The sequence below is a fragment of the Salvelinus sp. IW2-2015 genome, linkage group LG26, assembly GCF_002910315.2.
Source record: "Salvelinus sp. IW2-2015 linkage group LG26, ASM291031v2, whole genome shotgun sequence".
In the NCBI taxonomy this organism is placed as follows: Eukaryota; Metazoa; Chordata; class Actinopteri; order Salmoniformes; family Salmonidae; genus Salvelinus; species Salvelinus sp. IW2-2015.
Window position 1 is genome coordinate 9580581 of NC_036866.1, and position 12627 is coordinate 9593207.

General features: G+C 42.0%; 1 protein-coding gene across 1 annotated transcript in view; it reads right to left on the minus strand.

Annotated features, from left to right (window-relative positions):
- Window positions 1-12627, minus strand: part of LOC111952984 (phosphatidylinositol 3-kinase regulatory subunit gamma) — a 34690-nt gene that overhangs the window by 9552 nt on the left and 12511 nt on the right. The window contains exons 3-6 of the mRNA XM_023972035.2: window positions 4619-4711; window positions 2337-2411; window positions 987-1127; window positions 490-679 (exon numbers count right to left, since the gene is read on the minus strand). Of these exons, the coding sequence (XP_023827803.1) occupies window positions 490-679; window positions 987-1127; window positions 2337-2411; window positions 4619-4711 (499 nt within the window). The remainder of the gene's footprint in view (window positions 1-489; window positions 680-986; window positions 1128-2336; window positions 2412-4618; window positions 4712-12627) is intronic.

The following is a 12627-nucleotide window of genomic DNA, read 5'->3' on the forward strand; positions in this document are numbered from 1 at the left end:
GCTGGCCAGTATCTCTTTCCCTCTCTGTGTGTCTATTGGCTGGCCAGTATCTCTCTCTCCTCTCTGTGTGTCTATTGGCTGGCCAGTATTCTCTCTCCCTCTCTGTGTGTCTTTGGCTGGCCAGTATCTCTCTTTCCCTCTCTCCGTGTCTATTGGCTGACCAGTATCTCTCTCTCCTCTCTCTGTTGGCTGGCCAGTATCTCGCCTCCATGTCTGTTGGCTGGCAGTTATCTCTCTCTCCCTCTCTCTGTTGGCTGGCCAGTATCTCTCTCTCCCTCTCTCCGTGTCTGTTGGCTGGCCAGTATTTTTTCTCCCTCTCTCTGTTGGCTGGCCAGTATTTCTCTCTCCCTCTCTCTGTTGGCTGGCCAGTATTTCTCTCTCCCTCTCTCTGTTGGCTGGCCAGTATTTCTCTCTCCCTTTCCCTCTGTGTCTATTGGCTGGACAACCCCCCCATACCGACATAGGTATTTCTTTAAATGTGAGACTGACCCAGCGGGGAGCAGCAGAGGGCTGAAGAGGAGTGCGAGGGTGTGAGGGTCCAGGCCATTGTGGGCCGAGCTCTGGCCCACTCGGTCCAAGTGTCTGAGCATGTACTGCAGGGTGAGCAGGCCTGGCAGGGGCACGGCCGGGGGCTCCAGCGCCTTCAGCAAACGCTTGCCTGTCTCCTCGACGGACAGCTCTGGGAAATAAGAACCAGCAAGGAGACTGAGTGACAATCTTAGTGCCTTGGGTTTGAGACACAATGGTAAATCGACAACATTTTTTTTCTACCTAATGCCAAATTCACATTTTGCTTTGTATTTCTAAGCCGATTCCAAAATATACACAATTCTTTCAACAGTCACCTGATAGTGTGCTTCAATGATAGCCGTTTTTGTTGTTGTTGTTTTTGTTAGTAGAATATGCTCCTGGAATCACTTGCATYAGTTGCATCAGTTCTTAATGAGATACATGAAGAAGCATGTTAGTGCTAAAGGTGCCGTTACCTGCTTCCTCTTGCAGGGCAATCTTCAGGCTGGGATAGACAGACTCTGGGATGATGGGGGAGGGCAAGTCCTGCAGGAATCCCATCAGGGCCTCTGAGAGCGCCTGGACGTCGTACTGGCCCATCTCAGGCTCAGAGAGCTCTGTAAAAAGAACACTTTAGGTCGCTAATTCAGACACTGCAGAGTCTGTTTGTGTACATCGCTGGTTCTCCTGTTCTGTGGTAAGGTGTCCCAAGAGTTGTGCTTTGTGGCCAGAGTTTCTGGTGCGGCTAAGTGTGCTGTCTGGGAGACAGTGTCCAGACTAGTCCTATGACAGTGTCTGAGAGACTAAAATAACAACCTCCTCCTCTTTCACCGATGCGACAGGCAGGCCAGACTGGCTGGGTGCTGCTTACTGCTCCGTCACGCCTCAGCTAGCAAACAGCTGTCTGAAAAGGCCTGCCTGGCCCGGTCCAGCTCTTGATCTGAGCAGATAGACTGTGGGGAGAGTGTCTGGCATGTGTGAGTGTGTGTGAGCATGGGGAGAATCTGGGTCGGTCTGTCTGTGGCATGTGAAAGGTGTGTTTGTGCGGGGTGGGGGTGTGCATCTCAGAACATGCTGTTGACACTTGATCTAGCCTACATCGTCCTGTCTGCTCAAATCTTTGGGAGACCGTACTCAAACTCGTTTTGGCATGGATGTTGCTAAGCAAGTCCCAGGTCACTTGAATCCTTGGAACACCCAAGTGTTCACTTTCTCCAGTTGAAACAAACAGTGCCATGTATATAGATTAGCACAGAATAACAAGCGGAACGAACTCGTAGAGCCAATTATATTGCAATTAATGCTAAATCGGTCACGGGGTGAAAATAACACTCCCGAGGCTTTCCTCACTCTTCAGTACAGTGGGGCTCACAGAGAAGTGAAATAATGAAGTGCAATATATGCAAGATTGTCTTTTGGGGGGGGGGGGGGGGGACACAGCATACATCCGTCTCTTTGATCCGTTTGAAAAGACTGGCCTATTTCTCTACACAAACAAAGGCTGTGTTAATGGCCCACTGTTGAAATAGAGCAAAGACAAACAGAGCATGTAGTGTATCCTACAGGAACCACGAGGACAGCATGGTCATCACCCCTCTGAGTTATTTTCCTAACTGAACTCAATAGGCAAGGCTATAGAATGAACAGCACCACAATCATTGAAGTCACAGGGTTCGGAGTAAATTCCTTTTTATCCTACAGRAATGGATGACTATCCGGCGATGGCAACAGACTCTATCAACTTGTACAGCTCAGCAAGAGTTGAATGTAAGAACAATGCATTCATGCACAAGCATAAGGTGCAAGAGAGAAACAGAGGGTCTTACCAAAATTCAGGCTCTGTCTATGACCGCCAGCAGCCAAGGAGCCAGACTTCCTGTACAGTGTCTCGCACTCCAAACCTGCAAGAGATTGACACACACACACACACATAGTTAGCGCACCCTTCTGAAATAGTATTTTCTCTCCTGGCATGCCTCTATTAGTGAATCAATTAGTTACACGTATAAACATCCATAATACAGCTCCCAGAGCTGAAAATACATGACCGAGGCGCTAACTGAAACGTTTCAACACTAACCTGGCCTTCCACATGCTACCTGGAGGCCCAGGAGACACTTTCAGGAGTGCTAAGTCTGAAAGGTCAAAGATCAGACGGAGAGAGGAGGGCCTTTTCTCAATTCGATTTGCTCAACTCCTGCGTCCTCTCAGTGAACGTGGACAAAAAATGTGGTTATATGAAAAGCAAATTACGTTTACAGGGGTGGATCCCAAAATAAATATGTAAAGAGATAAAAACAAGCACGGACTTTTGCCCAAATGAGGAAAGTTCCTATCAAAGCCAGGGTGTCTCCTCTAGTAGCAGATCCACCTTTTAAATGACACTGTTTGTAGACCATGGGGATCTAAGTGGACCATGATCAGAGCTAAATACTGTAAATATATGTATGTATACAGTGCCTTCGCAAAGTATTCAGACCCCTTGACTTTTTCCACATTTTGTTACTTTCCAGCCTTATTCCACAATTGATTAAATAAAAAAATCCTCAGCAATCTACACAATACCACATAATGACAAGGCGAAAACTGTTGTTTTTTTGTGTGAAATGTTGCTAATTTATTAAATATAAAAAACAGAAATATCTTATTTACATAAGTATTCATACCCATTGCTATGAGATTCAAGATTGAGCTCAGGTGCATCCTGTTTCCATTAATCATCCTTGAGCTGTTTCTAAAACTTAATTGGAGTCCACCTGTGAAAAATTCTATTGATTGGCCATGATTTGGAAAAGCACACACCTGTCTATATAAAAGGTCCCATAGCTGACACTGCATGTCAGAGCAAAAATCAAGAAAGCCATGAGGTCGAAGGTATTGTCCATAGAGCTCCGAGACAACATTGTGTTGAGGCACAGATCTGGGGATGGGTACCAAAAAATGTCTGCAGCTTTGAAGGTCCCCAAGAACACAGTGGCCTCCATCATTCTTAAATGGAAGAAGTTTGGAACCACCTAGACTCTTCCTAGAGCTGGCCGCCCGGCCAAAATGAGCAATCGGGGGAGAAGGGCCTTGGTCAGGGAGGTGACCAAGAACCTGATGGTCACTGACAGAGCTGTAAAGTTCCTCTGTGGAGATGAGAGAACATTTCAGAAGGACAACCATCTCTGCAGCACTCTACCATTCAGGCATTTATGGTAGCGTGGCCAGACGGAAGTCACTCCTCAGTAAAAAGGCACATGACAGCCCACTTGGAGTTTGCCAAAAGGCACCTAAAGATTCTCTGGTCTGATGAAACCAAGATTGAACTATTTGGCCTGAATGCCAAGCATCACATCTGGAGGAGACCTGGCACCATCCCTATGGTGAAGCATGGTGGTGGCAGCATCATGCTGCGTTGATGTTTTTCAGCGGCAGGGACTGGCAGACTAGTCAGGATCAAGCCAAAGACGAACGGAGAAATGTACAGAAAGATCCTTGATGAAAACCTGCTCCAGAGCGCTCAGGACCTCAGACTGGGGTGAAGGTACACCTTCCTACAGGACAACGACCCTAAGCACACAGCCAATACAAAGCAGGAGTGGCTTCGGGACAAGTCTCTGAATGTTCTTGGGTGGGCCAGCCAGAGCCCGGACTTGAACCGTTCTAACAGATGCTGTAATCGCTGCCAAAGGTGCTTCAACATAGTACTGAGTAAAGGGTCTGAATACTTACATAAATGTAATATTTCAGTTTTTTTTTAATTATAAATTAGCAAACATTTCCAAAAACCTGCATTTGCTTTGTCATTATGGGGTATTGTGTGTAGATGGTTGAAGGGAAAAAAACAACTTAATCAATTTTAGAATAAGGCTGTAACGTAACAAAATGTGGAAAAAGTAAAGGGGTCTGAATTCCTTTTGAAGGCACTGTACAGTACATGTCATGCATAAAATATATTCTACCAAAGCATTAGTTTACATGCAAGTATGGATAACTGATACATTAATGCCACATCGAAAGTACTATGTGGCATATTTTCAGGTCAATGCTGCTGCTTCTCTTGTCAAATGACTAGTACTAAACACAACAGATTCAAACGTGTTCCGATATCACACAGCCATCTTACCTTTTTTCTCAATGGCCTCTACCAACTTCACCAAAGTGGGGGGGGCATTTTCTGGGGGTGGAAAAGGCTGGACAAACTCATGAGCTGATGTCCCTGGAAAACAAATAGGATAGGATACCCATTAGGCCTTGATGTTGTTTAAAATAATTATTACAGCAAATCTGTAGCAATCAAAGACACCAAACAAAGCTCAATCAAAATTACAACAGCCCCTTAAATAACTTTTAATCTTTTCACAACAAATACCCAGTTTAATTTTCTTTCAGGAATTTCACTCTCCCCTCCACGGCAAGGCCCTGTTTCACCACAGCCCTTTGCGTGAGGAGGGTTTTTCAAGTGACTCAGTGTAGCACAATGAAGGATTTTAATAAAAATAAAAACCTGAACAGGCATAACCTCCAGTGGCAGCACGCCAGAGCCTCATTTTCAGGCCCACTGTATAAGCTTGGCACCCCGTGCCTCCTGGCAGCGCAAGCCTAAACCATGTCTGATCATTTTGGAGTTCACAGAAAGTACCATGTCAGCACATTCCCCCTCTCTGCTGCACGTTAAACATGGAAAATTGCTGCCCGGCTCTCGATTTCCCTCTTGTATAACGTCAGCCCCACCCCCCCTGCTTCTCTGCAGCCTTCGCTCTTCCGAGGGTCGCCTTTCCCAAATGCTCTGGAACCTAGCTGCTGTACGGTGGCTGAGTATTGCATGTTTGAGTCAGTCTTGCTAAGTCGCAACTGTACAATAAAAAAACAAAATAAATATACAATAAAAAAACATATTTGCCTGTACTACAAACAGTGCATTAGACTACATAAGGTTATGTTGAAAATACTATCGACATATGAAATGGCTTTCAAGAAGTGTGTGTGTGTAAAGTTCAGGAATTAGTAGTGAGCTGAGGACTCATAAGCCAAATAATAATATAAATCCTCCACAGAACAATATCAAAAACACAGCTCAAGAAGTTGTAGGCCTACCCTACCGACTGCATTGACCATCTGAAAATATGCCTATTGGCCACTGCACAAAATACTGCCATAATTAAACCCAACATTTGCATGTGAGAGGGCAGAATGGACACAAGCTTATTAAACACATTGTCGGAAGGAAACAATAGACCTAGATGTAAAAACTTGTTTTATAAGTTTTTTTGTACAGAAAATGTTTTCTTCAGTAGTGACTATGACTAGGGCTGTTGTGGTGACCGTATTACCGCCACATCGGCGGTCACATGAAGGCAGTCAAATTCCACATGACCATTTAGTCACAGTAATTAGGCTTCTCCAAGCTCTGATGCTGCTGATGGTCATTAGAGGCCTACCAAACTTGCAAACTGCCTGGTACTCAGAGCTCTATTGTCCCTCTAACCACTCTGACATCAATGCAAACACTTCATGAGAGCTCATGAGCTCATGTTGCTAAACATTTTTATAGGCTATGCAATTGCGTTAGAAAACAGGGTGATGGCCTCTATTAAAAAGAGGATCTCATCAGCTTTCTATAGGCTAGGCTTACTATATTTATTTCTCAACTTTCCTAATAATTTAGCACATTGCTTCTCTTTACAACAGGAGTATAGCCTACCTGGCTGGCATGAAAATAAACCACGGTGAAAAGCAGTTCTCCATTCGCTATTTAAGTACATAGATGACAAGTATTTTTCCCCCTGCCACGATACAGGTGCATGATAATGGTCCATTCTAAATCAAAACAAATGTCACATATATTACATATACACATAAGATTAAATCAAGAATAGTCTGATGGGTGACAATTTTAGTCTATCAATTATATATTATCACTTGTGAATGATGCTCAGCATAAGAAACAATGCCTTTTTTCTAATCATAGTCGGCCACCTCATGTAGCCTTGCCCATATGGCCTATATGTTTTAATAAGGTTTGTATCACAACTAAAGTGGCTAAATAACTTCTTAAAATGGGGTGTAGAGCCTAACTGACATACATAAGCAGCGTGTGAATTTCAAGTTTGGTGAAGATCATTTTCACCATAAAAATGCACCCTTATAATAAAAGCATTACATGCATAATTGCATTTGCGGTCACTTTTGATAATGGTGTTTTCCGCTAATGGAACATTTGTGCTTATAGCCTACTACCATGTGTGCATTGCTGCACTTATAATGTGAAGAAATAGCCTAATAGTTTATCAACATTTTAAGCTAAACGTTCTGATCTGTTGCGTCAGCTACACTGCATAAAAAAGTTTTTGGGATGCTAGTGGTTGTATTCACTTGGGATCTATCGCATCCCACAACTGTCACAGACTATGTTTGGAATATTTATTTATCGCACAGAATAGGTCGACTTTTGTACTATGGGGGATAGTAGACTGACATAGGCTAGTGGTTTTGCTGTTCGTTAGGCCTACTCATCTTGTTGGCTGATGAAAAGTAAATGTGGACAGTTCTTCCAATATCTTCAATATGCACCTTGGAATTGGATAAGGACGCATGCAGTTGTGTCCCGGATGTGTCTGTATTCACTTGTATGTAGCCTGTGAGAAAGACCCGATCACGTGACAGAGAGCCATGTGAGTGAGAGACACTTTGGATTGCGCAGCAGGGCACAACGCAGCACTCCGGGCCGCAAAAGGCAAGGATTTTTTTAGGGTGCATTACCGCCACAAAGGGGATGCTGCCGTGAAACTCAAGGCATTATCAAGTGCTTGTCAAATTGTGAATGAGAGACTGTACATACTATTGAAGTGTGTACAGCCTGCGCAAAAAAACAAAGCAGAGCTCATGCCTTTCAAGCGACTTTTTTCAAATCATCATTAGAGTCATACAATGTATTAAAATTCAAAACATATAGCCCAACATTTGTAGAACAACTAAAGTTACATTAATAACTCTAAATTAAGCATATAAGAATACCTATTTCTTTGTTAACCGCTCAACACAGAATAGACGTATGTGCGCACTCCCTCAAATCATGGAGAAAATATCCTTTATTTTATTCAGCTTTGTTCAATTGTATTCTTCATACTATAAACGAATATAAAATAATGCCACGGAATTCTAAGCAAATCTTGTGTGCTAAATTAACTAGTGTATCCAACAGCCATATGGCATAGCCACATCAAGACCTAACATAAGAACAAAGAGTATGATATTATTTTCTTCTGAAATAGACTACATTTTCTTCATATCATGCTTCTTTAGACCTATCTAAAATAAATAATTAATTTACTGTGAAGGTGTAGGCTATATTATATGGATTTATTATACTTATAATATGGCTTGTAGGCTGTGTGTGGAAGCCAGGAGATGCTAAATGTGTTTATGTTAATTAACAATCAATTACCGTGAGACCGACAGTTATTTGCTTGACAATCAACGGCTGGCGAAATTTTGTGACCACCACAGCCATAGTAGTGACATACATATTCTGTACATCTGCCTCAAAGCCAATAAGCCTAGGATGTCTCTATTTGTTTTCCTCACCACTCACATACATGCCTCCACACAAAGTTGCCCAGATTTTGGGGTTTCGTGCAAACGAATACTTGCCTGATGACTCATTCTGAATTTAATGTAGCTTTCTATCAATCGTTCCATACATCAGTCTGAACCTGCTACCCTAGAAGTGTTTGTGCTGACGTCAAAATACCATGATTCGTGTAGGCTGGCTCTGGCCCAACCCATCGGTTTCTGGGACCAATCAGAACAGTTTTAATGTGCTCACATTCGAGAAGTCCTCGGGGAGGAAGCAAATCCAGACTCATGGAGAAGAAACGTTACTGGGCGTGGCATTTGGCCAGAGTGATGCAGATGGGTAGCCAGGCAAAAATAATACCGTTTTTTGGGGGAGAAGCAGCTGTAGACCTGAAGTCATCCTGTGTTTTGGGGAAAAGAACCAACTAATCATTGCTTGCCTAGGAAATCTTGGCAAAGCCTTTCTTTAAAAATGCCATGGGAAGCAGTAGGCCTACGTCTACACCACCTTGAAAATGTCAAAATGTTTTTATTTTGTTGCCTTAGTCTTAAATGCTTTGTTGTAGAGTTCCTGAGTTGTTGTTGAGCAATCAAAATTTTTAAAATAATCACATTTCAGCAATTGAACTCTCAAAGTCTCTGCTAGACTCACAGTGGCCATTCTAAGCAGTTTCCTTCTACTCCAGCTGCTTAGTTGGATGGAAGAATTGTGGAGAAAATTAAGAAACCTGGACACCAGGCTTTGGGCTGTGTCACTTCCTGTGTTCCCGTACACCACTGCCTGCTCAACCCAATTCGTAGAACGGTCCGTCGTCACTCCCTGTCCCAAGGCTGGGTATCTTTACTAGTCCATTGGCTGCACGTAATGGTATGTGTCTCCTGCAGACAGACTAAATATAACTAACATAGGTCCCGCCAGTAAAATAAGCCTTTAACATTCACCAATTAAAAGAATGAGAATGTAGAGCATGTCTGGAAACTAAATTATACAGCATGGGTGAGTCTTTCTCCAAGGACGAAGGTAGTTCGCCTGGGCTTTAAAAAACGGTCTAAATTGCATGTCAAGTTCATATTGCACTCAATCCACCTACAATATCACAAACTATCCTTAGTTTGATGACAGGTGTTTTTGCCTAAAGCCAAATTTAAAATACCTGAAGTACGTATGCAATGCAGGAATACAATTAGGTCTGTCCTGAGTAGATAAGCCTAAATCGCAAAAATACACAGACGTGTACAGCAATGTATAACTCGATGCAACTATGCAGGGAAGCCATTTTGCGTAACTAATTGTGTTGTGTACATACGTTAGGTATAAATTAGATTTAACTCCCAATCAAATTATGTCAAATACTTTTTTCATATGCACTTCAGAGCAAATTGTCAGTAATGACTAAATAGAAGGAAAAACTACTCTACAACCCATGGAATTTTAGAGACAGAAAGAAAAAAGGAAAGCAAATATGCAAGATGCAAGAGTAGCAGGGCTGCAGCAAAGAGAGGGGACATGGGGAAACGTGTCCAAGGCTAACAGGTTGGAATTGCTTGGGCAGCTGTGGGTACCATTTCCATTTCTTCTAGCAGGCCTGTGGCCTGGAGAGGAACTGAGCTGACCTGCCCCCCTACAGAGAATGAATAGAAGGCAAATATTGAAGCAGTGTCACGTGCCTCCAGAGGAATGTGCTGCTTCAGCAGAAAGCTCCCCTACCTGCTCCCTTTCCAGACTGACCTGGTGCTTTGTCCGAGCTCCCAAAGCAACACAATTTACTGCCTTCAGAAGGGGAGCAACAGGCAGAAAACTGAAGTACAATGGGAGATGGAAGGTGGGCTGATACTGTGTGAAGACAATAATTATGGGTAAATAATACAAATAAAAGATAAGCAGACATCACAGATTTTTTCTTTAAAGAGTAAAAAAGGGCGATAATCTAGAATGTTGAAAAAGTAGACAGGGTTTGTTGCTCTTGTAATCCTACGTACTGTATTCTTGTATGCAGAAGTTAATCATCTTGTCTTGAGTCAATAATTATTCAACCACTTTGTTATGGAAAACCTAAATAAGTTCAGGAGTAAAATGTGCTTAACAAGTCACATAAATTGCATGGACTCACTCCGTGTGCAATAATAGTGTTTAACATATATTTTTTTAAATGGCTACCTCATCTCCATACCCCACACATATAGATAATTGTAAGGTCTCTTAGTCAAGCAGTGCATTTCAAACACAGATTCAATCATAAAGACCAGGGAGGTTTTCCAATGCCTCGCAAATAAGGGCACCTATTGGTAGATGGGGGGGGGCTGACATTTGAGCATAGTGAAGTTATTAATTACACTTTGGATGGTGTATCAATATAGCCAGTCACTACAAAGACCCTTCCTAACTCGGTTGCCGGAGAGAAGGAAGGAAACCACTGAGGGATTTCACCATGAGGGCAATGGTGATTTTAAAACAGTTAGAGTTTAATGGCTGTGAGGAGAAAACTGAGGATGGATCAACAACATTGTAGTTACTTCACAATACTAGCCTAAATGACAGAGTGAAAAGAAGAATGCTTGTACAGAATAAAAATATTCCAAGACATGCATCCTGTTTGCAACAAGGCACTAAAGTAATTCTTCAAAAAATGTGGCAAACCAATAAACTTTTTTGTCCTRAATACAAAGTGTTATGTTCAGGGCAAATCCAATACAACACAGTGATGGCTGCATCATGTTATGGGTATGCCTGTAACCGTTAAGGATGGAGAGTTTCAGGATATGGAGCTAAGTGCAGGCAAAATCCTAGACGAAAACCTGGTTCAGTCTGCTTTCCACCAGACACTGGGAGATGAATTCACCTTTCAGCAGGACAATAACCTAAAACACAAGGCCAAATCTACACTGGAGTTACTTAACAAGAAGACAGCGAATGTTCATTAATGGCCRAGTTACAGTTATGGCTTAAGTCTACGGCAAGACCTGAAAATGGCTGTCCAGCAATGATCAACAACCAATTTGACAGAGCTTGAAGAATGCTTTTAAACTGTTTAGGATAGGGGGCAGCATTTTCACGTTCGATTGAAACGCGTGCCCAGAGTAAACTGCCTGTACTCAGGCCCAGAAGCTAATATATGCATATTATATTATTATCTATTTGGATAGAAAACACTCTGAAGTTTCTAAAACTGTTTGAACGATGTCTGTGAGCATAACAGAACTCATATGGCAGGCAAAAACCGGAGAAAAATCCAACCAGGAAGTGGGAAATCTGAGGTTTGTAGTTTTTCAAGTCATTGCCTTTCGAATATACAGTGTCTATGGGGTCATATTGCACTTCATATTGCACCCCTACTATGAAGGGGGAGCGAATAAGAGCTGTTTGACTAAGGGGTCTGGCAGAATGTCATGAGCTCAGTCAGGCGTGCGGCCTTGAGAGAGCTCTGTTCCTTTTAATTTCTAAAGACAAAGGAATTGTCCGTTTGAAACATTATTGAAGATTTATGATAAAAACATCCTAAAGATTGATTCTATACATCGTTTGACATGTTTCTACGAACTGTAATAGAACTTTTTTGACTTTTCGTCTGGACTTGCCCGCGCCTTGTGAATTGTGAACTAAACGCGCTAACAAAAAGGAGGTATTTGGACATAAAGATGAACTTTATCGAACAAAACAAACATTTATTGTGGAACTGGGATTCCTGGAAGTGCATTCTGATGAAGATCATCAAAGGTAAGTTAATATTTATAATGCTATTTCTGACTTTTACTGACTCCACAACATGGCGGGTATCTGTATGGCTTGTTTTTGTGGCTTAGCGCTATACACATACTTGCATGGTGTGCTTTTTCCGTAAAGCTTTTTTAAAATCTGACACAGCAGTTGCATTAATGAGAAGTATATCTTTAATTCTATGCATATCACTTGTATCTTTTATCAAAGTATATGAGTATTTCTGTAAATTGATGTGGCTCTCTGCAAATTCGCCGGATGTTTTCGAGGCACAACATTACTGAACATAATGCGCCAATGTAAACAGATTTTTGGATATAAATATGAACTTTATCGAACAAAACATACATGTATTGTGTAACATGAAGTCCTATGAGTGCCATCTGATGAAGATCATCAAAGGTTAGTGATTCATTTGATCTCTATTTCTGCTTTTTGTGACGCCTCTCTTTGGCTGGAAAATGGCTGTATGTTTTAGACGCTGACCTAACATAAACGAATGGTGTGCTTTCGCTGTAAAGCCTTTTTGAAATCGGACACCATGGCTAGATTAACAAGAAGTTAAGCTTTTATTTGGTGTATTGCACTTGTGAATGTATGAAAGCTAAATATTTCAAAAAAATATTTTTGAATTTCGCGCTCTGCCATTTCAGCGGATGTTGTCTAGCGGAACCCCTAGCCTTAAGAAGTTTTAAGAGACTTACCCAGAAAGACTCACAGCTGTAATCTCTGCCAAAGGTGCTCCTACAAAGCATTGACTCAGGGGTGTGAATAGTAAAATTAGATATTTCTGTACTTCACTTTCAATAAATTAGCAAAAATGCCTAAAAACATGTTTTCAC